The 21012-nt window shown below is 32.3% G+C and overlaps 1 protein-coding gene and 1 non-coding gene across 3 annotated transcripts; both read left to right on the forward strand.

Moving 5' to 3' along the window:
- The first annotated feature begins 2377 nt into the window (after positions 1–2377).
- On the forward strand, positions 2378–13609 carry LOC101248271 (probable serine protease EDA2). Of its 2 annotated transcripts, XM_004234495.5 has the most exons (13): positions 2378–2642; positions 3711–3836; positions 5970–6125; positions 6596–6778; positions 8093–8209; positions 8655–8708; positions 8786–8857; positions 9701–9906; positions 10034–10128; positions 11008–11082; positions 11644–11727; positions 13196–13294; positions 13402–13609. In XM_004234495.5, exons 1-13 carry the CDS (start codon positions 2484–2486, stop codon positions 13407–13409), a joined length of 1434 nt encoding a protein of 477 aa, XP_004234543.2. In that variant the 5' UTR covers positions 2378–2483; the 3' UTR covers positions 13410–13609. The 2 variants fall into 2 exon arrangements, with proteins under 2 accessions (XP_004234543.2, XP_004234542.2); XM_004234494.5 differs by having other exon boundaries at positions 2420–2642; positions 13196–13502.
- LOC112941239 (small nucleolar RNA snoR83) lies at positions 4981–5116 on the forward strand. The gene has a single exon (XR_003246336.1). It is a non-coding gene; the product is annotated as a small nucleolar RNA snoR83 (small nucleolar RNA).
- Positions 13610–21012: the final 7403 nt, after the last annotated feature.

The following is a 21012-nucleotide window of genomic DNA, read 5'->3' on the forward strand; positions in this document are numbered from 1 at the left end:
CCCACAAATAGATAATTGAATTAACTTTCCATAGCCACCGACCTTGCTAAAATCAGACCTCCAAGTAAAAAGTTATGTCTATTTTAGTAAAGGCCTGTCGAACAGGCCTAACTTACGGACCCAAAAGACGGACCGTCGATGGAACGACGGACCGTCTGTCTAGGTCGTTGTTTTGTCCAATAGCAATTAACCCAGGGGTCTTTTGGTCTTTTACCACTTCGTTTAAACCCTATGATACATCATTTTGACCCTAAATCATCAGATTTTAGTCACTTTAATCCTAGAAACATAACTAAAACTTACCCTAAGTCAAATCATTAATCAAAACTTAGAAAAATTAGAAGCAAGAAAGGAGAAAAGGGTCAACAACCCTAGTTCAAGAATGCATCAAGGTTCCACAGTTTCAACCCCAAAATCTAAGTGTTTCTCCGTGAATTTCATCGCCAGGTATGTGAGATTTCACTAGTGGGTTCCTTTCACCCATTAAGTCCCTAGTTTTCAGTCAATTCTTGATTCTCTTATCATGATTAAACATAGGGTTTCTAGAAGTTTAATAAAACTTCATGAATTTACTAAATATATGTTCCAAATCAGATGGTAAAGTTATTATTCATTTTATCGCATGGATTTCAGAACCCTAGCTTTGTATTTCTTTAGTTCTTGAATTACACATTCTAGGTCAGATATTTCAGCTATTCAGTTATACATGCCTCAGTTTTTAATGTATCATTATCAGATTAAATGTTGCATTCTCAGTTTGCATGTTCAATTTTGAGCTATTCAGTATTTCTAGGAAATTCAGACATAATTTGTTAATTATATAAATTAATGGGAGTAACATAATACGGAGTTGGACTAGGGTTCAGCATACCCAATTAGTCCCAGAACTACTAGTCAAGTAGATTGTAAGTCTCGTCTCTGGGCAATCAGTTTAGTGATCACGCCAGCATGACTTTCTACCTCTGGCAAGGTATATTGGGTTCTCGATGGAGAGTATACATCGGACTCCACACTTAGCTCATGTGGTTTTATTATCGGTTATTAGTAGCTCCCACAGTTCAGTCAAATTCTTTTGCATTGACCATTTATCAGTATACTCAATATTCTATTTCAGCATGTTATAAATTGGTCAATGCATTCAATTATATCTCAGTATTCATAATTTATGTCATGTTCAGATTATTATACCTGCTTTGTGCTTGTTCATTTATGCATTATTTCAGCTTTATTCTATCCTACATGCTCAGTACCTTTCAAGTACTAATGCATACGTGCGCTACAACTTCTCATGATGTAGGTTCAACTTCTCAGCATCTAGATCACGCATAGATCAATTTTCGATCTCCAGTTCAGCAGATTCAGTGGTGAGTCCTCATTCTCCGAGGACAACAATCATGAGTTTCATTTCAGTCTTTAGTCTTTAAGTTTCAGTTTTTGCTAGATTTAGCTGAAGCTTGTCCCAATATTTCTAGTCCACATTAGAGGCTATTTTCAGATATAATTAGTTTCAACTTAGTATTGAGTTAATATTTTTTTTGTATTAAAATCATTGTTTTCAAATATCTCAGTTATACAATATGGGTATTTCCCCATCTTTTCAGTTTAAATTTATGATTTAGCTTCCATAACAGTTTACATTTTTTAGTATGCTCATGATCATGTCAGCAGAGTTATTTTGAGATCACTTGTGATCCTAGAGGTGTGACATATTTTTTATTATATTATATATATTTAACTAAGGAATATAATTATTTTGATTGATCGTCTAAATATATAACTTGCCATAATTTTTATTTTGTTGCTAATGCCGTAGAAGATATGATGTGTAAGTTATTACAAATGATACAATTTGTGATTTTTCAACAAATGACAATAAGGATCATCAAATTATGAATTGTGATATAAAATTATGATATAAAATAGAAATTATATTTGGATGCATATATAATAATGTGATTTTAAAAAAAAAATCTTAATTTTTATACAATCTTATCCGATGACTAAAAATATTAGATACTGAGTAGTCATATTGATAAATCGTATATTTTTTTGTTCCTATAAATAAATATTTGTGATTACAAACATATAAATACACATAAATTTTATCAAAATTACAATTATAAAAAAATAAACAGTAATTTTTCACGTAAAATAAAAACAATTAATTTTCTCACTGAACATGAATCTTGTTAAATAAAATTTAAAATAAATTTCTAAATTGTTAAATTTATAAGTAAGTTTTACATTTAGAAAATATTAAAACTATAATTAAGAATGTTAAATTATATTATTCATGTCCAAGCCTCATTTGCAATCATAATTTCTTATTGTAATGTGTCTTATTTGAATTTTGTTTATTCGATATTTATATTAAAATTCTTTTTTTAAGTTTTTTTCTTTATATATTTAGAAAACTCAAACTCCGAGAGTAGAACCTTTTCTTTTATCGACACCCAAAGCGACTTTTGTAGCAGAAGCAAACAATGTTAGCTCTACTCATTGCTTTCTTCTCACAATTGCTAATAATCTCAAATGGAATCTCAAATTCTCACTATTTTCTTCAGCAAATCAATTCGGAAAACAAGTATTTGACCAAGGAAGAACACTGGTTCAATCAGACTCTTGATCACTTTTCTCCCTATGTAAGTAAATTATCCTCTTTTTGAAGTATGGGAAGGGAATTATAAGTTGAGGAATCGAACTCTTGGGGTGAAGCTTTACTAGTTAATCAATTGAGCTATTGGATTCTCCAATCCTGTTCTGTTTTTTTTTTTTTTTTGTGAAATCTGTTGGTAATTTTAGGGAAACAGAGTTTGTTAAGTACTGTATGGTTTTAGTTTATAAGCAATGTTTAAATTTGACTTATGGAAATTTTCTTATGTTATATTGAATTTTGTGTAAGGCATTTTTGGATTTTTTTTGGGGGGTTGCTGTTTTTTACATTGCAAATGTTGTTAGTGGGAGGTGGAACGTATTCCGTAGAATTAGTTGTTAGCTGATACCTATTGTTGGTGAGAGGTGGCGTATATGCCATAGAATCAGTTAATGAGGTATCTGTTGGTGGTGGTAGGTGGTAGGTATCTCAAAAAGTTAGTTAACCTGCTCCCTACAGTAAATTAGTGGACCTGATACAAGTTTTAGGTGGGAGGTGACAAGTATCCTTTAGAATTAGTCGAAGTGCATGCAAACTTGGGTTCACTGTTTTTCTTAGAAAAACTCATGATCTACCTTTGAAATTAGAGTTTTTAGTAATAAAGATGAATCCTTTAGATGGATTCTTGTTTTTGATGTACTTACATTTTTTGTGTATGGCTTTTGCAAAGGGGAAACCTTTTTTTGTGAAATTTGTTTGTATTTTTAGGAAAGAGAGTTTGTTTCAGTAGTATGATTTTCACTTATATACAGTGTTTAGTTTGATTTATGGAAATTTTCTTGTGTTATTTTGAATTTTGTGTGATGCATTTTCTGGGAAGAATTGTTTTGGGTTTGCTATTTTTTCTTGGAGAAAGTCATAATATACCCTTGAAATTGTAGTTTTTAGAGATAAAATGTTTTTTCGTGAGATGAATATTTGTTTTTGCTGCAACAAGTTGTTGTGATTTTTGTACTGATGAGGGAGAAACAAAGTGGTAAATAAGGGAGAAAGGGAGGGAATTTGCTACAGTAGATTGACCCATTGTATAGCTTTAACTCGGTGCTGCAATTTGTAGGATCATCGTACATTTGGACAGAGGTACTATGAGTTTTTTGACCATTTCCGAATTCCTGATGGACCGATATTTTTGAAAATTTGTGGAGAATCTGCATGCAGTGGGATACCGAACGATTACCTCAGTGTAAGTTGATAGTCTTTACTTCTGATACTATTCCTAGTGAATGCATTCATAAAATTCTTGTTTCATCCTTTGATTGTGTTTATCAGGACAGTTGGTCTTTGTCATTGTCCCTTCCAGCTTCCCCTTTTTTTTTTTCTCCACTACCCAACTCACTTTCTATCTCCCCTTTCTGCCATGGGCAGGGTTACATGGTGGTATGGGTTGGAAAAGGAACTGGTAAATAAAGTGTTCTTCCATTTCATGTCACCTAAGGTCTTTAGGAAATTTGAAAGAAATGGTTGATCTGTATTTATTTTATATCTAGTTCCACATTTACTGCAATATTGGTTATATACTCAAGGACACTTTAGCACTACTAAAGTTGGTCGAAATGTTCTCGTGGGTGTTAACTCAACTATCTCAGACGATATCTATTTGAATCTGTTTTAATGCTTTTTTGAGTTGAAGGAAACAAGTGCCTCTCGCCTCAACATTTTCATATTATGTTCTCTTTATGGAGACTTATATGTCTGACATGGCAGTGTGCCATGAAAATTCCTTTGTCAATGTCTTTGATGCTGAAGAAGCATTGGAACTTCAATATACCCGGTAGAGTGTACACAAACCTTACTTTACCTTATGGAGATACAGAGACTTTCTTTTGTATTTTATTGTGGTAAGTAAGTAAACAATATTGTCCTTAAAGCATTTGTGTATAATCTAGGCAAACAATATGGAGATCGGGAATGGGACAGGGGTGGGTTGTGTTGGAGGATATGGAGGAGAAAATCAATGTGGAATGCCATTTATGGAACTTGTGTTTCCTACTTCTGCTAGGAAAGTCTTTTCTTTTTAGGAACTTATTTTCGTAGAGAAAATGTTTTCCAAAAATTTTGATCAACCAAACATGGAAAATCGGAAAACAGAAAAGATTTTCCTCCATACCAAACACACCCTAATACTCTGGATATACTTTTTTATATGTTATAGCTGGAGAACTAGAATTTTTGACGGCTGCTAGCAGAAAAAGAGAAGGCCCTGACATATGTACATCATTACTGAAAATTTTGAATTTTACTTGTTCCATCTTTTAAACTATCAAACCAAAGGTTCTGTTTCTGTAAGTCTCTAGGGGAGAAAATTAGTTTCCAGTATGGCCTTCATAATCCTAAATAAGCTGATATAAACAAGTGCTTATTTGATTCATAGGAGACCTAAATCAAAATTACAAATGGACATTCGCTGAGAACGTCTTTCTCTTTTTCCAGGAGGCGTTTACTAATAACTATTCCCATACATCTTTTGTGCATTTTGCAGTTTTTGTCTTACTTCCGTAAAAAGAAAAAGAAAAAAAGAAAGATTAGTCTCCAGTAATACCATTTAGCCTATATATCACTTCTTTGTCATTTTGAAGTACTATGCTCAGATAAAAATCTTACTTGATGATGGATGTAACAGTAACCTTATTCACACTTTTTTCTTTTTGTCAAATGAAGCTTTTAATAAGGTTTTAAAGATTGACCCTTCGTGAAATCACCACAAAACAAGCTTGCAAGGCGTTGTTTGGTGATCAAACTTTTATTGAATATGGTCCAGTTTTTAAAATACTACCAAAATAAAATCTGTGACACCAATGTCACTAAGTGGAATTGTGCATGTCTAACTTACTGTTTAAATTCAAAATTGTTAAGAATTTTTACTATCTATTACAGTCATGTTTTCAATTTTAAAATCAAGGTGTAAGGATATGTTTGTTATTTCAGATGCTAGTATCTTTATTACTTATACGAAGTACTCGTATTCCATTTCATATTTGGTGTACTATAATAGAGGAATTCCCTCATAAGTTATGTAGAACGTGATTTTATTTATACGAGGAACAGAAGTGGTAATCGCTCCACATAATAATGCAGATTTCACACCGATATTTTGATCCAAACAACCTAGGCACTGAGTTCCAGCTTGTAGTATTCTTATTAGCTAACTCAAAACAAGCACATGGCAACATGTTCTGGCTGTGATAATGACTTGTCATCTAGAGTCATGGAAGTCTAAAACCATAAGCTAACTTACTTTTACTTTGTTTGGTTTGAGGACTGGTTGGGAATATGCACTGAGCCTGAAGAATACTTCTAAACCTTGAATGTCTAACAGGTTTTAGCAAAGAAGTTTGGAGCTGCTATCGTTACTCTTGAGCATCGGTATTATGGGAAGAGTTCACCCTTCAAGTCCTTAACAACTGGGAATCTGAAATATTTGTCATCAAAACAGGCACTTTTTGACTTAGCAGCTTTCAGGAATTTCTATCAGGTTGGCATCTTAAGCCTATTTCCTTTATCTATGGTAATCTCATATCAATTCGAAGCATGCCACTTCTTTTACAATCAAGCTCGATAGTTTGTGGGTTACATAACTGCTATCTCTAATCTGATAGCATGACAATAGTGGGATTAGCCAACCTCCAAATTTGTAACACTATAGGTAAACATGCCTTGGTATCATAGCACTTGGCCTAAAACTAACTTAAAACCTGAAGAGCATCTTGTTAATGAAATGCATGTTATGTAAGTTCAAATTGACAATGAAATAATTAACTTAAGGCAAACATGAATTGATGAGCCTTTTTTTGTTGGCACCTTGAAGCTAACCACATCGTATTCAGGTTTGTATATATAAGCCGTATGATGTTACATCACTGATTTGGTTTTCCACTTCTCAACTCTGCTTCTTACCCCTTTGTATGTGTGTTTTCAGTGGATAATATTTCTGATATGTTGCAGGAGTCCTTGAATGTGAAGCTCAACAGATCCAATATTGGAAACCCATGGTTCGTCTTCGGTGTTTCTTACTCCGGAGCCCTTAGTGCATGGTTCCGCCTGAAGTTTCCTCACTTAACTTGTGGAAGCCTTGCAAGCTCTGCTGTAGTTCAAGCAGTTTACAGCTTCTCAGAGTTTGACAAGCAGGTAAAATTGTGCTACTTTGATTGTTAATATTTATGCAGTTTTCGTCTTATCAGAAATAGATGCTTATACAGAGGAAGCTCTTTTGGATGTTCTTCATTGTATTTATCTTTCTTAGGTGTTTTTTTTGGATTGTAAAACAGTTGTTCTGGTTTCTTTTGTTTTGGAAGGTGGATGTGGTCTCCTTGTATGGTGTTGGGCAATACTCACATCATGAGCTAGCTTTTAGGGTTGAGTTAGGTTCAAGGTCCATTTTTTTACATGGTATTAGACCATACCCATCCCATTTCTTGGTTACCCAAGCCCATATTATGCTATCTACGCTCCTGTTGGCAGGTTTGGGTGTTCAAGGGTGTGTGTAAATTCCCACATTGGTTCTGGATGGTGATTTGGTCGCTTTGTATGATATTGGAGAATCCTCATCTCATGAGCTTGCTTTTGGGGTTGAGTTAGGCCAAAGGTCCATTTTGTAAACAACAACATACCCATTACAGTATTGTTTTCCTGAAAACAATACTTTCGTTTGTCACAGTTGTTTTCTTTTTTTCAGAACAAACAAGCCTACTAGAATATTCTTTCAAAAATTAATGGTACTAATAAAAGGAAGAGAATAAAATGGGGGAAAATAAAAATACACAACTGGTCCTCAATCACTAAACGAGGAAGAAGATTTGAGAATAAAGCCCTCTAACTCTCTATACAAGTCTAAAAGTGAAGCTATATCATAAGCTTATGTACTTTATAACACGTAAATCTCGACCACTCTTCCCGTACATAATTAGAAGATATTCTGCATTGGAAAATGCTTATGTTTCAGTCAAGCCACACACACTGAACAATGTGACTTAGGTGACCTAAAAGAGCTTTGCTGCTTCTCTTATCAAAACCCACACAAAAAATGTCCTGCCTCTGCTTCCATTATAACCACAATGTCTAATAAAGAGTAACTTATAAAATGTATACACTGAAACTCTATATTCCTCTACAATACCAAAATATTTTCAGTAATCTCTTATTCCTAAGAGCACTTTAGCTATTGTCGGTCTGAAAATTACCTCAATCATTCAAAATTTAAGTTTCAGCAGAAGTTTAATGCTCCAAATGGGAGTAGCCAAATGAAAAATGCCTAAACATTAGGTTGGGTAAGCTATAAGAGGAAAGACTTTCAAGAGAGTAAATTCCAAAAGGAAGCTTACCAGAAATAGACCTAAACACCCTGAAATTAAGACATTGATGAGAATGTTTGTGGCTTTGTTTTTTTTTTCCAGACAATTTCTTTAGGATTAGTGAATTCGACTCTTGATTGTCCTTCTACAGGTTGGTGAATCTGCTGGTCCAGAATGTAAAGCAACATTGCAAGAAATTACCAAACTAGTAGAAGCAAAACTTACATCAAATCCCAAGGACGTTAAAGCATTGTTTGGGGCTGATGAGGTTTGAAATTTGTAACTTCTTTTATTTTTTATGTCAATTGTGGCTGTTTCTGTGATTTCTTTTTTTTCTTCTTGAGAGTTCTCTGATATTGTCCTCTCAATCACCTAAAGCAGCATAGGTGAAGATATACTTGTTGACGCTAATAGCTAATTATCACACTGCATTGCTCTTTTCATTTTTTCCCTAGAAGAGTTCTGTGAAACCCTTACACCAGTGGCGACATATCAGTGATGATATATGCAGTTATTTGGGCTGCTGAAGACTGTCAGAATAATGCATTAGCAGATTATTGTCAATAACCTGCAAAAAAACTACACCATATTGTTGACATGGAGCTTATCACTTATTTCTAGGGTTTTACATCATGTTCTCAACTAAGGAAAGGATACATAATTATTTTTGCTCTCTTTTATTAGTCTAACAGAAAACTTTTGTTTTCTTGCAGCTAAGAAATGATAGTGACTTCCTGTACTTTGTGGCAGATGCTGCAGTTACAGCTGTATGTATGAGACACTCATATGATATCCTCTATTGGATGTTTGGAATTTTCCTAATTGAAAGTTTTTGATGTTTTAGTTTCAATATGGAAGTCCAGACAGACTATGCATCCCACTACTTGAAGCAAAGAAATCCGGGGAAGATTTAGTGGTATGGTTTTGTTTGTTGCATTACCTCCCCCTCGCCCCCCCCCCCCCCCCCCACCCACCCACACACACAATTATTTGTCTTGTTTACCAATAGCCAACTTGATCATTATTTGAAGTGAGGACAGGACTGATTTATCCATTTTTCGAAGATGAAACCTAGATGTTTACAAAATAGTGAAAGCATTACAAGGTTGAGCATACAAATTGTTAGTTAATGGTAAAAATTGTTAAATTTGACTTGTCTAAAGTGAAAAAAGGCATTCACTTTGGTAGAAAGGAGAACTTGTTCATAGTTTACACAAGCATGATCTTGTATACAATGCAAAGACAAAAGTAGTACTTGCACTAGGCGCTATCTTTACACTTTCGGAAACCTGTCAAAATATTCATGAAGAGAATTCTTCTGTACAAGGAAAAGAAGTTTTGTTAGAATGGATACCCATATTTATACAGTTATGCCTTTGTGTTTTTGTAGAACCTGTAAGTGGTTAAACAAAAGATTAACACAAGTAATTGAAAAACAATCTTCCGCCCGCACTTGGATTAGGTTCTTAACAGTGTATATTTCTGTATTGGGAAATAACACAAGTAGATATTCAGATGGAGTTCCAAAAATTCTCAAGTTATCTCTGTCAACTTGTTGATATCCTGTTATATGCTAGCTTTCCCGGAAATTCTCTTTTTGGGTTTGTTTGTTTTCTGCAGTTAAAAAAAAGGACTTCAATTTATTTAGAACTCCGTCTGTATCATGTTAAAAATTAGAAATTAATACATTTTGTGAAAGACGTCGCCAGTTCTCTGTTTCTTTTGTTGTATATCACTTCATTCTATTTCTTATCTGCAGAATGCATATGCCACCTATGTAAAGGATTATTATGTTAAGACATTTGGGGTCAGCGTCAAAACCTACGATCAGGAAAATCTGAAGAATACTGCTGTAAATGGCGATACTTCTGACCGCTTGTGGTGGTTCCAGGTTTGCACAGAAGTTGCATATTTTCAGGTTGCACCCTTGAATGATAGTATTCGCTCTTCTAAAGTTGATACCAGGCACGTGTCTTACTCTTGGAAGTATTTAAGAAATATTTCTTTGTTTTGTTTAACTGCTCTATTTCCACTTGTTTAGTCGGTGCGACTCTGGTGACTGACTTCATATTTCGATAAATTCATCGTGCAGATACCATTTGGACCTGTGCAGGAATGTCTTTGGAGCCAGTATCTATCCTGATGTCGATGCGACTAACTTGTACTATGGGGGCACCAAAATTGCTGGTAATCATTTGATAGTTATTTCTAACAGTCTCACTACCCTCCCCCCTCCCCCAAACTGGTATATTTGTCAATAGGATACGCTTGAGTTATTAAAAGGGGAAAAAAGAAGAAGGATAGATTTGCTGTCCACTCATTTGCACTCAAGTCTTAATAAGAGAATATTCATTACCCGTGCTGTTTTATTTGATTCAGTTGGGTGACCTTTTCCAGTTTTGCTTTGCTATAAACATTGTATTAGCTAAATCGAGTTGTCTGGGATTACTTTTATAGTCCCAACATTCATGGAACTTCCTGATCATTTTACAAAGTGATGGCATCACTGTTGGCTTAAGTTTATTACTTGTCTTAATGGTTAAAGTTAAGACAATAATAACCTCAACCAACTGAAAAGAAGGGGGGATAAATACTTGATATAGTGGCTGTTGTAGAATATGGTCAGTCTCTTTAATGGAAGGTGTATGTTTTATCTTTGAAATTTTTAAAACCTAGTCTTTTGGGGGTTGATGACTCTCAAATTGGACTTAATATCTGATTAAATGCAATGTCTCGCAGGTGGAATTTGACCTTGATGATATTTTTCACCTAGTTCTTGGGATCCTTACTCACTGCTTTAACCTTTCATTCTATCATATGTTGTGTATGTCCTCTAGGCTCTAACCTTGATTTGCATGTGATGATGGGGTTTCGTTCCTGTTTCAATCAAAGAATAGAACATTTCTTTGACTTAGCTTAGTTCAAATATGGATATTCTGTCACACAATTTTCCTTTGGCTTACATTTTTGATTGGATGAATAGTACATCTGTTTTTTCATCCTGTTTCAAATGCAGAACAATTATGGAATAACAAATTTCATTATGTTAAAATTTTGTTTTGCCAGGGTCAAAGATTGTCTTCACCAATGGATCACAGGACCCCTGGCGACATGCTTCCAAACAGACTTCTTCCCCAGAGTGTAAGTGTTAGGCTGCTCAAATAGTGAAATTTCATGCCTATCCATTGTGAAATTAGACTGGGCGAGTGTTGTACTCCAAGACAGATGCATGGTCTTTGTTAATGCATCATTTTAGATCCGTTGAAGTAAAATGGACCATGCTACCTTCCAATAAACATGCAAAGACTAAAATGGACCGTTCTTCATCCACAAGAAATCTTTTTATCATAAAGCAATTCTTTTATAAATTCAGGCTGGAAGGTGTGATCTTTATTGAACATTCATCTGCCATCGTAACTTCGTATATTTTCCTATAAACTTGTCTGCAACAATTGATAGTTGATTTATCTGCTTCTTGATCTTAGTATGAACATGGTTGGGTTATGTACAATGACTTTCTATCATTTGATTCCCTGGGAGAAGGGTGTACTTGAATTCACAAGGCCGGATCACAAACAGAATGACCTCTGCTAAAAGTACTTCTGAAAGTGACCATTTCATTGAAGCTAGAGAACTCACTTTAAATTGTTGTACTTCACGTATTTTTTTTTTTTGTTTCTGAGATATCTTTTCGACTTTCAGTGCCTTCTTACATAATCTCTTGCCATAACTGTGGCCATGGAACCGACATGCGGGGCTGCCCTCAGTCTCCTTTAGTACCTGAAGGTATGTATATATCATATCTAAATGTTAATGTGTTGGTATATCCACTAGTATGCTGGAGATATATATTCTTTACTTCAACCCCCATCGTTCCTTTTCTTTGTTTGCAGTTCTTTTATTCCTCTTCTTTATTAGCAGTTCTTTTATTCCTTTTCTTTGTTTGCAGTTCTTTTGTTTTGCTGTTAATCTGGTCTCTTTGGTCACTGCTACAATTATTATTCTTATTTTCTTTTACCTCTCTAATTATGTTGTTCTCAACTATGACTCTGAATTGCTGCATACGTTGATAGCACTTGTAATACAGTGTGAAATTAATTGTGAATGTCAATGGTAGAAACTGTAAGATCCTATCACCTAGGATTATCCAAAGGGGGTGAACAAGATGGCTCATGGAAGTCAATAAGGATAACCAAGGTGTCAAAGAAAGTTGTCACTGGTTTGCAATGTGAGATGCAACCTTAGAAGGAGCAAAAATATTCTGAACCTATTTGGATTGGCTTATTTTAGGTGCCTTTTAACCAAAACAGTGTTTAAGCACTTTAATAGTGTTTGGGTAAGAAAAAAAAGTGTTTTTAAGCCAAAATAACGAGTATAAGCCATTCCTAACTTATGGGCCCATCCAAACAGGCTCTTTATATATTGAGTGTGAAGAAGATGCAAGCCGTGTTTAAGTGCAATCGCGACTTTGAGGTTAAAGATATTTGTAAAGGTGAAGCAAAAACAGAGTCTAAATTAATTTTGTTGTCTTGTCTTTTTGGGCAATTTTGGGAAAGAGGAATTGGAATTCGAATGTTTAAGGCATTGAGGCATAAAAAGCTTGCTTCTGTTTCATTCTACCATACTTAAAAGAGTTAAAAGGTATCCTTCGGTATAAATAATTTGTAGAGGTTCGCTAGTAGAATGTGATTGGGGTCCAGATACACTAATTGTAAACCTTGACCTGTATCTGTTGATTAGTAAAGCATTTTGACTTGTTAAAAAAACTCAATGACCAAAGTTCCAGTTTATACGCTTTTCTTTCTTTAGTTTGTAATTTGTTTAATCCTATCAGTACTTCACAAGTGGAGTTTTTACTGATCGGGAAGGTACACTTCTCCAACTTTTTCATACGTAGTGATGGCAGAGCAACCACACTTTTGTTCTTACAATTGTACATGAACAATCTCACAAGTCACAACAATAGTTGGATACCGTAAGTTCGCTCACAAAATAAAAAATTAGTCAAAGGTAGCATCAAATTGGACAATTGTCCGAATATAGCTTCCAATCTCCACACATGTTAAAAACAACAACCTGATTAACTGTAGTGCATTCCAATTCTAGAAGCTTATTTGCACATCATGTCACAAATTTTACCAGCATGGTTGTGTGCATCGATCGTCAACTAGTCTTAGAAATGATGCTTCGTGAAGTTCCTTCCTTCAAATCAATGAACCATGATGCATTTCATGACAATTCTTTCCTATCACAGGTGATGCTAAAAACTGCAGTTCCCCTGATGCAGTTCGTAAAGTAAGGGAAAAGATTGTTGAACATATAGATTTGTGGCTGTCTCAGTGCCAGGTTTCAGGTAGGAGTTCAATATGAAAACACCATCTCAGACTCTGAGATATACAAATTGACGTATACTTTATGTCCACTAGCTAACCACTAAATAATGTACCTCGTCGTGGACAGATGTATAGTTGCTCATCCATGAACCATGTCATCTGTATGAGTTGATCTCGTGTTACTATGACTTGCTAATAATATGAAAATATTTCTTCTTCTTGAGCTTACTTTCTTGAAGCTCTGTCATTATGTAATGTTATGTTAGCTGAGCTAATGCTCACGATTTGTGTGTTAAATGGCATGTATACAAGTTTACGAGACAATTTCTGTGAAATGACCCCAGTATTCTTCTGTTTTTGCATCTTGTTCTTTGAAAGGACTGTGATTTTAGAATATTGGTTATTGTAAAAATGTCTCGGGGTAACCTATTTGGACATCGCTATTTAACATGTATCGACTTTTAATGTCTTTGGGCACATCTGCCTGCTTTGGATCAACTGCAGACATGCGGTGTTTGAAGTTATATATAGATGAAGTTCAGGCGAAAATGGTTAATAGCCATATGAGCTTTTATTGTATGTATTTTATTTTTTTTCTTCAATTGATTGACATCTTTGTATCTTTGCAATAGCAGTACTCAGTTAAGTTCTTAGTCCAAATTTTGGTCATTGGGATGAATGATTTGTACAGTAGGTGCTCGTCACGAGTTTGAACATATGTGGTAAGAATGCAACACATGATTCCAAGTATGTTATTTAAATGAAGAAAGCGAAAAAGGGCGTGATTATTATCCATCGAGTTTCAAATATTTTGTATCCTACCATTGATTAAGAATTACCTATTAAGTATTGAGGAAGATATATTTAGATTCATGTATTTTTACTATAAGATACGCTAAATTAGGGAGAGAGGCAAGCGAGTTTTGTCTATGTATTTGGTGTGATTCGCGTGTATCAAGGATACCAGATAATAGGAGAGTGGCAAGTGAGATGGAGAGAGACAGACGAACGAGCTTTGTTATATATCCCTAATACATGTAAATTTATTTGGATACAATGTATTTAGAATTAAAGTTCACTTAATTTTGACCTCATATATCTCTGAGATATATATACCTGAACATATTTGGATGCATCAAAATTTAGTTAAATACATAATACTATAAAATATAATGTATCTAAGTAATTATTATCGAACTAGTGAATTTACGCAAGTTTCCCTTTATTTGTCTCATCCTTTTTCTTCCCTTTATGGACAATGGCAAAGTAGTGTTAGCCACATGGTTGGTGTAAGCCACAATTTCTCGTGTGGCTAAAATTGATTATGAGTTCGGAGCCTAGAGGGTACAAAATATTAATCAAAATTTTAAAACGATATATAAAATTTTATTTTAACTAAAACGGTAAAATCGCTGCACCAACAGCGACTTACCCCACCGTAAAAAGCAAAATGGCTGCCTCTGCAGCGATTTTGCAAATGTGATTTTTTTTATAAAAAAATGAAATCGCTGCTTGAGCAACGATTTATAGAAAAAAATAAGGAAATCGCTGCAGGGGCAAAATTAACTAAGATTTAGAATTTACAAGGGGATTTTTTTTTTATCTTATTCGATATTTACGTCAAATCAATACATAAATAACATATATTTTTGTATAGGCTTGGTTTTTACACAATCCGCATGGCAAAGTATATGTTTTTTATTAGGCATAATATATAAATATGACTTTAATTTTAGCTTCACTCCGTAACTATTATCTTTAGGTTTGAGTGTGCGCAAGTAGACACTTATGTAAAATTGAACAAATAGATACATTCATCCTATGTGACAATTTTGTGTCCTACATGTAGGGGTGTACATGACAGGATTGATTCATATTTTTCAAATATCAAACCAAATCATTTGTGTCAAATTTTTGAATTTACAAACCAAATCAAACCAATAAAAATCGGGTTTTTTTTTCCAGATTTCTTTGAATTTTTTTGATTTTCGGATTTTTTTCGATAAAGTATTCATATAAACATAAAATTTACTTGTACTTCAATTTTTTTTTTAATCCTACCAAAATGCAACTATCTAAGTTATTCTCAAGAAAATAACATAAAATATGATATGATTAATGACACTAAAATATCCAACAAAAAAAATCCCGTAAAACAAAGATTACAAATTAATAAGTCATAATGAAATTGATCATAATTTAAAGTACTAAATTATGCTTAGCATGTATTTTAATTGTCTAAATCCATGTAAAAATTAAAAACAAATGTTCAATATTATTGTCATTCTTAGTGTTGAATTGATTTTCTTTTTGCATTACTATTAATTTGATTTTTATTTAAACTTTATTATAATTACCAATATGTATGGACTGTAATCTTTATTAGATCATTAAGAATTCTAACTTCTAAACATGAAATAAATAAATTAAAAGATAAAAACTATGAAAAAGTATAAGAATATTTAAAAATTATATCAAAGTAAGTATTTTTACGTATAAAATAAAATTTTAAAATTATATATATAATGTCGGGTTGATTTTTTTAGTTGAAACCAAACCAACCCAAACATAGTACGGGGTTTTTTTTTCTGACACCAAACCAAGTCAAACCAAATTACTAGTCAGTTTTTTTTTTCATTTTGACTCGATTTGCGGTTTTGTTCGATTTTCGATTCGATTTTGTACACCCCTACCTATATGTATTATGTCAAGTAGGACACGTGTGTCTTGTTCAGTTTTATACAACTTTAAGTGTCTACTTATGCACACCCAAAGTTAGAAGACATAATGTCAGTTGAAGTAAGTTAAAAATACATACATACATACATATATACATATATATATATATGTATGTATGTATGTATGTATTGTAATAATTTCAAGAGGTACCCTATTTAAAAATCACTATTAAATATGTATACAATTTTTACATTTTTGCACATTTTCCTACTTTGTAATAAGTGAACTTCAATCATATGGAATTTAAAATATCCTAAAATAAATAGATTTACAATTTTTTATGCATTATCGATGGTTTATAAGATAGGCTATCGGAAACTTCTCTATCTCATAAGATTAGGATAAAGTCGATGCATATTCTATCCTCTCTAGGCTCTATTTGTGGGATCACACTGAATATATTATTATTTCTATTGCGATGGCTTAAATGGTGATTTTAAAATCAGGTATATATGCATTTCGGCCTTGTCTATTTGAATATTATACTGGTGTTTCTAAGTCGAGGAGTTTTATGACATGCATAATCTTAATCCTGAAGATGAAAATCAAGTATTGGCTGGGAAATAGAAAAGGAAAGAAAAACTTAGATGCTCGTTATGAGTTTTAACATCTATGTAAATTGTAACAATGCAAGGTATGATATATAGGTTAGGTGCTCGTTACGGAATTGAGTGTCCTCAGTTATAAAATTGTGGTATTTTAATAAATAAGACATGTCCATTATGCATTGGATTTCAAATTGTGCGTCGAACATTAAATCACTGGATAAAAGAGATAACTGACTTAGTGACGATAATGTTATAAATTGCTTAGTATTGCATGTCATATGAACAAATTGAGGAGCGATAAATTCATATTGACATTAGTCATATGGTAAACTATCGCCTTTTAGGTCTCTCGACTGATTCTACCACAAAAGTAAAAAATAAATAATAACGTCCTCCAAAATATACCATTCCTTCTTTTACTTTTTTTTTTTGGTGATTCAACAAAGTTTAAATTTTTTAACTCGGATTCACGAAATATTATTATTACACATACGTATATTTTTCATATTCATATACACTTAATCAAATACACTGATAAAAATAAGATGCATATAAATTTAACTCAATAATTTGTCAGATATGTATCAGATACATCATTAATGTATCAAATACAAATTTCCAAAACATGCATATATTTATTGAGATACATATACACTTAATTAGGTATACTCATAAAAGATAGATATAATAATCTTAACTCAATAACGTGTCGGATACATCAATAATTTCAATATGGTTCAAGAAAATCTTAAGGAAGCTATTATCAATTTCAATATGTCTGGAATAGCCTTGAACATCAATTTCCTAACAATCTTAAGGAAGCTATTATCAACCAAGACGTATTGTCTCGAATATAAATGATAAACCTTTCTGGACTTGCAATATTAATGATAATGAAAAATTCACCATTTCAAACACCTGAGAACTTATCAAAGAGAAGAATTCTACTAAATTTGGAGCTTCTATGTAAAGATGTCTAGTGGGAGTCGACGCATTCTTGTTAATTCTTAACTGGTGATCATGAGGGAAACTGATTCCTCTTACTTTAGAACTGTATTCAGAGCAACTGATAAAATCCTTGAAAAAATTAAAGACAATCAATAAGATCAAGTTTTTGTTGGACACTCACCATATTTATACTACTCACTGCATGAGGGAAGCTAACAAAATTACTGACAAGCTAGCGTCCCTAAGTCAAGAGTGAAAACTATTGTATCTACACGAACTATAGGTCCTTACCTAAACAAATCATAGGCCTAGTTAATATCGACATATGACAAGTCAGGAGGAGAAATCGTGGTGCTATTATCTTTGATCTGCCATGAAGAAATAATTTTATTGCCACTTGCGTCAACTCAATATTTTGCTTATTAGCCTAAAAGGCTAAAAAATATAATATGTATGGAGGAAGGTCAGGCCTATTCCTCATTCTACCTCTGTATCCTCTTTGATCGTGGTTATACAATCATGACTCTTTTTTTAAAAAAACAATATATGATCCAAAACAATCTCTTTTTCATCTTCTTCCTCGTTACGGTTTATCATAATTAATGCATAAAACCTCTTTCCATTTGCAATAAATTATAAATATATTTTTCTTTTATTCGTCAAAGTTATTGTGTTTTTGGATTTCCAAAATTTAAGTGGCTAAAAATATTGAAAAATGCAATGGTAAACTTCATGTCATTTTTTGAGCAACAGTAAATAAACATTCTTCTCATTAGGAGAATCACTAGCTATGAAAGAAAACTAAGAGACTCTAAATCAATGAAGTTTTACCTTTAACTTTTAAAAACTAGAAGACAAAACAAATTGAAATCTACATGACTTTGAAAATGATTAAATCGACACAAACCTCAACTTCTTGTGTTGTTTTTCAGATTTCAACTCAAAATGTTGAATGATGAAATTCGTGGTGAGGAAAAGGAAGAAGAGAGAACGGTGACAGAGATGGAGGTTGATGAGAGAGAGAATCCATTACATAAAATCTTGAATTGTGGATGGTTTAATTGTGCATGTATATATATATATATATATATATATATATATTAGGTTAGTATATATGGTAGTGATGTATGTCTAATAAGGTAGTTTATTCTTATTCTATCCCATACCCATATGGAATAAATTCACCGAGTGATTAATTTTGGATATATTCGATCATGAAATTTGATCAAAAATTTAAAATCTAATCCAAAATATATGATCAAACCTATCTTAGTTTGGTGCATTCTTTAAAAATTCCCAATTTCGTCAACAAATTATTTGTTCAACAAATAATTAGCAAAGAGATTTCAAGATGGAAGGCAATCAATTAGTTTCGAGCAAATCTTTTAAAAAGTGTATCCTTAAGGGTCGTTAGATACGCGAGATATAATAAGACATTTTATTATTTAATTTGGTACTTGTTTGACTAATAAATATTTCATCTTATCCTATTCAATTGGGGATTGTTTTATCCCAACTCTCATATGAGATAAAATTAGTCTAATGATCAAAATTTCATAATTGTTTAGCACCAAACTAACCTAGAGTTTGACTATATATATTGAATCAAATTTTGAGAATTTGATCAAATTTTGAAAATCTGAACAAATTTTCAAAATCTTATCCAAAATATATGGTCAAACGCTAGGTTAGTATTGGTGCATTCTTTAAAAAAATTTAAATTTTCAAAATGATTCCAACTAGTTTTTGAGGTCTTTCACTCACAATATTTTAATTTTTTCGCGAATAAAATATATACATACATACAACTTGGTTTTATCTCATCTCCCATATACGATAAATTAGTCTAGTGACCATAATTTTGAGATAATTTGGCACCAAATTAGGTTAGTATTTCATCATACATTTCGAATTTGAGTTCAAAAATTTATCTTCAAATTTGATGATAAATTCTCAAAATCTAATTCAAAATATATGATCAAATGCTAACTTAGTTTGATGCATTCTTTGAAATTTTCAAATTTGCAAGTCTTGCTTATTAGACTAGTTTTTGAGGACTTTTCCTCAAAAAGTTAGAAGTTATGCGAGATTGAAATATATATGTACACACAACTTGAGATTATTTTATCTTACTTCTCAAATGGAACAAATTCGTCAAGTGACTATAATTCTGAAATATTTTAGCACCAAAAGCTACTCTTGATTAAACATTTTAATTAAATTTTAAAGAATGCATCAAACAATATATATATATATATATATATATATATGTATGTATGTATGTATAAATATACATATACATATATATATATATATTGTTTGATGCATTCTTTAAAAAAAGTAAATTCCCTAAAATAACTTATGAGATTAGTTTTTGTCTTTCTAGAGAACTTTCACTCACAAAATTTTAATTTTTTCTCAAATAGAATCTGTGTGTACATATAACTTGTGATTATTTTATCTCACCTTGTGTTTGAAATGAATTGGTCGAATTTCGGAATAGATTAGCACCAAAATTAAGTTAATGTTTGACCAAATTTCTAAATTAAATTTTAGAAGAATTTTAAAATCTAATTTAAAATATAAGATCAAACTTTAACTTAGTTTGGTATATTCAGATTCCCAAAAACAACTTATTAGATTAGTTTTTGATAACTTTCACTCACAAAATTTTAACTTTTTCACACGTATACACGTATCTTGTGATTATTTTATAGAAAAATGACAAAAATCCCTTCCATAAGTTCACTTATTACCCTTATCCCTTATTAGTTTTAAAAATACCTAAAATCTCTCATTTTTAAGTCAAATGAGGCGGATACAAAAAGTGAAACAAAAAGTGATAAAAAAATTAGACGGATACAAAAATGTAAAAATGAGTCGGATACAAAAATGTGATTAAAAAATGAGGCGCAAATAAAAATGTGATAAAAATTAGGCGGATACAAAAATGTAAAAATGAGGCGGATACAAAAATGTGACAAAAAAATGTGGCGGATACAAAAATGTGACAAAAAATATATAATGTATCCGACATCTTTTTATTGTATTAGCCCTATTATATATCTGTGTTTTTGTATATATTTTTGAGGGATTTTGGTCATTAGAAACTTATAAGGGACAAATGATCATTTAACCCTAAAACTATGTTATTTATGTCATTTGCCCTTATTTTATCATACCTATTGTTTGAAATGAATTCGTCGAGTGACTATAATTTCAGAATAACTTAACACCAAATTTAGCTAATGTTTGATCAAATTTCCGAATTAGATTATAAAAGACTTTTAGAATCTAATTCAAAATTTATGATCAAACTTTAACTTAGTTCAGTATATTCAAATTCCCAAAAGTACTTAAGTTTGGTGTATTTAAGTCCCCAAATTAGTCTAGTGACCATAATTTTGAGATAATTTGACACAAAAATTAAGTTAGTGTTCGATTATACATTTTGAATCAAAAAATTTGAAAATGTGTCTTCAAATTTGAAGATACATTTCCAA

This window comes from Solanum lycopersicum, chromosome 3 (genome assembly GCF_036512215.1).
Source record: "Solanum lycopersicum chromosome 3, SLM_r2.1".
Classification (NCBI taxonomy): domain Eukaryota; kingdom Viridiplantae; phylum Streptophyta; class Magnoliopsida; order Solanales; family Solanaceae; genus Solanum; species Solanum lycopersicum.

What these genes read in the sequence shown, in the direction of transcription:
- LOC101248271 (XM_004234494.5), top strand. Translation starts at nt 2,484, where the DNA reads ATGTTAGCTCTACTCATTGCTTTCTTCTCACAATTGCTAATAATCTCA. An exon ending in TACCGAACGATTACCTCAGT is followed by an intron (nt 3,837 to 5,969) that starts GTAAGTTGATAG and finishes AATGTCTAACAG; the next exon opens with GTTTTAGCAAAGAAGTTTGG. An exon ending in CAGATGCTGCAGTTACAGCT is followed by an intron (nt 8,709 to 8,785) that starts GTATGTATGAGA and finishes TTGATGTTTTAG; the next exon opens with TTTCAATATGGAAGTCCAGA.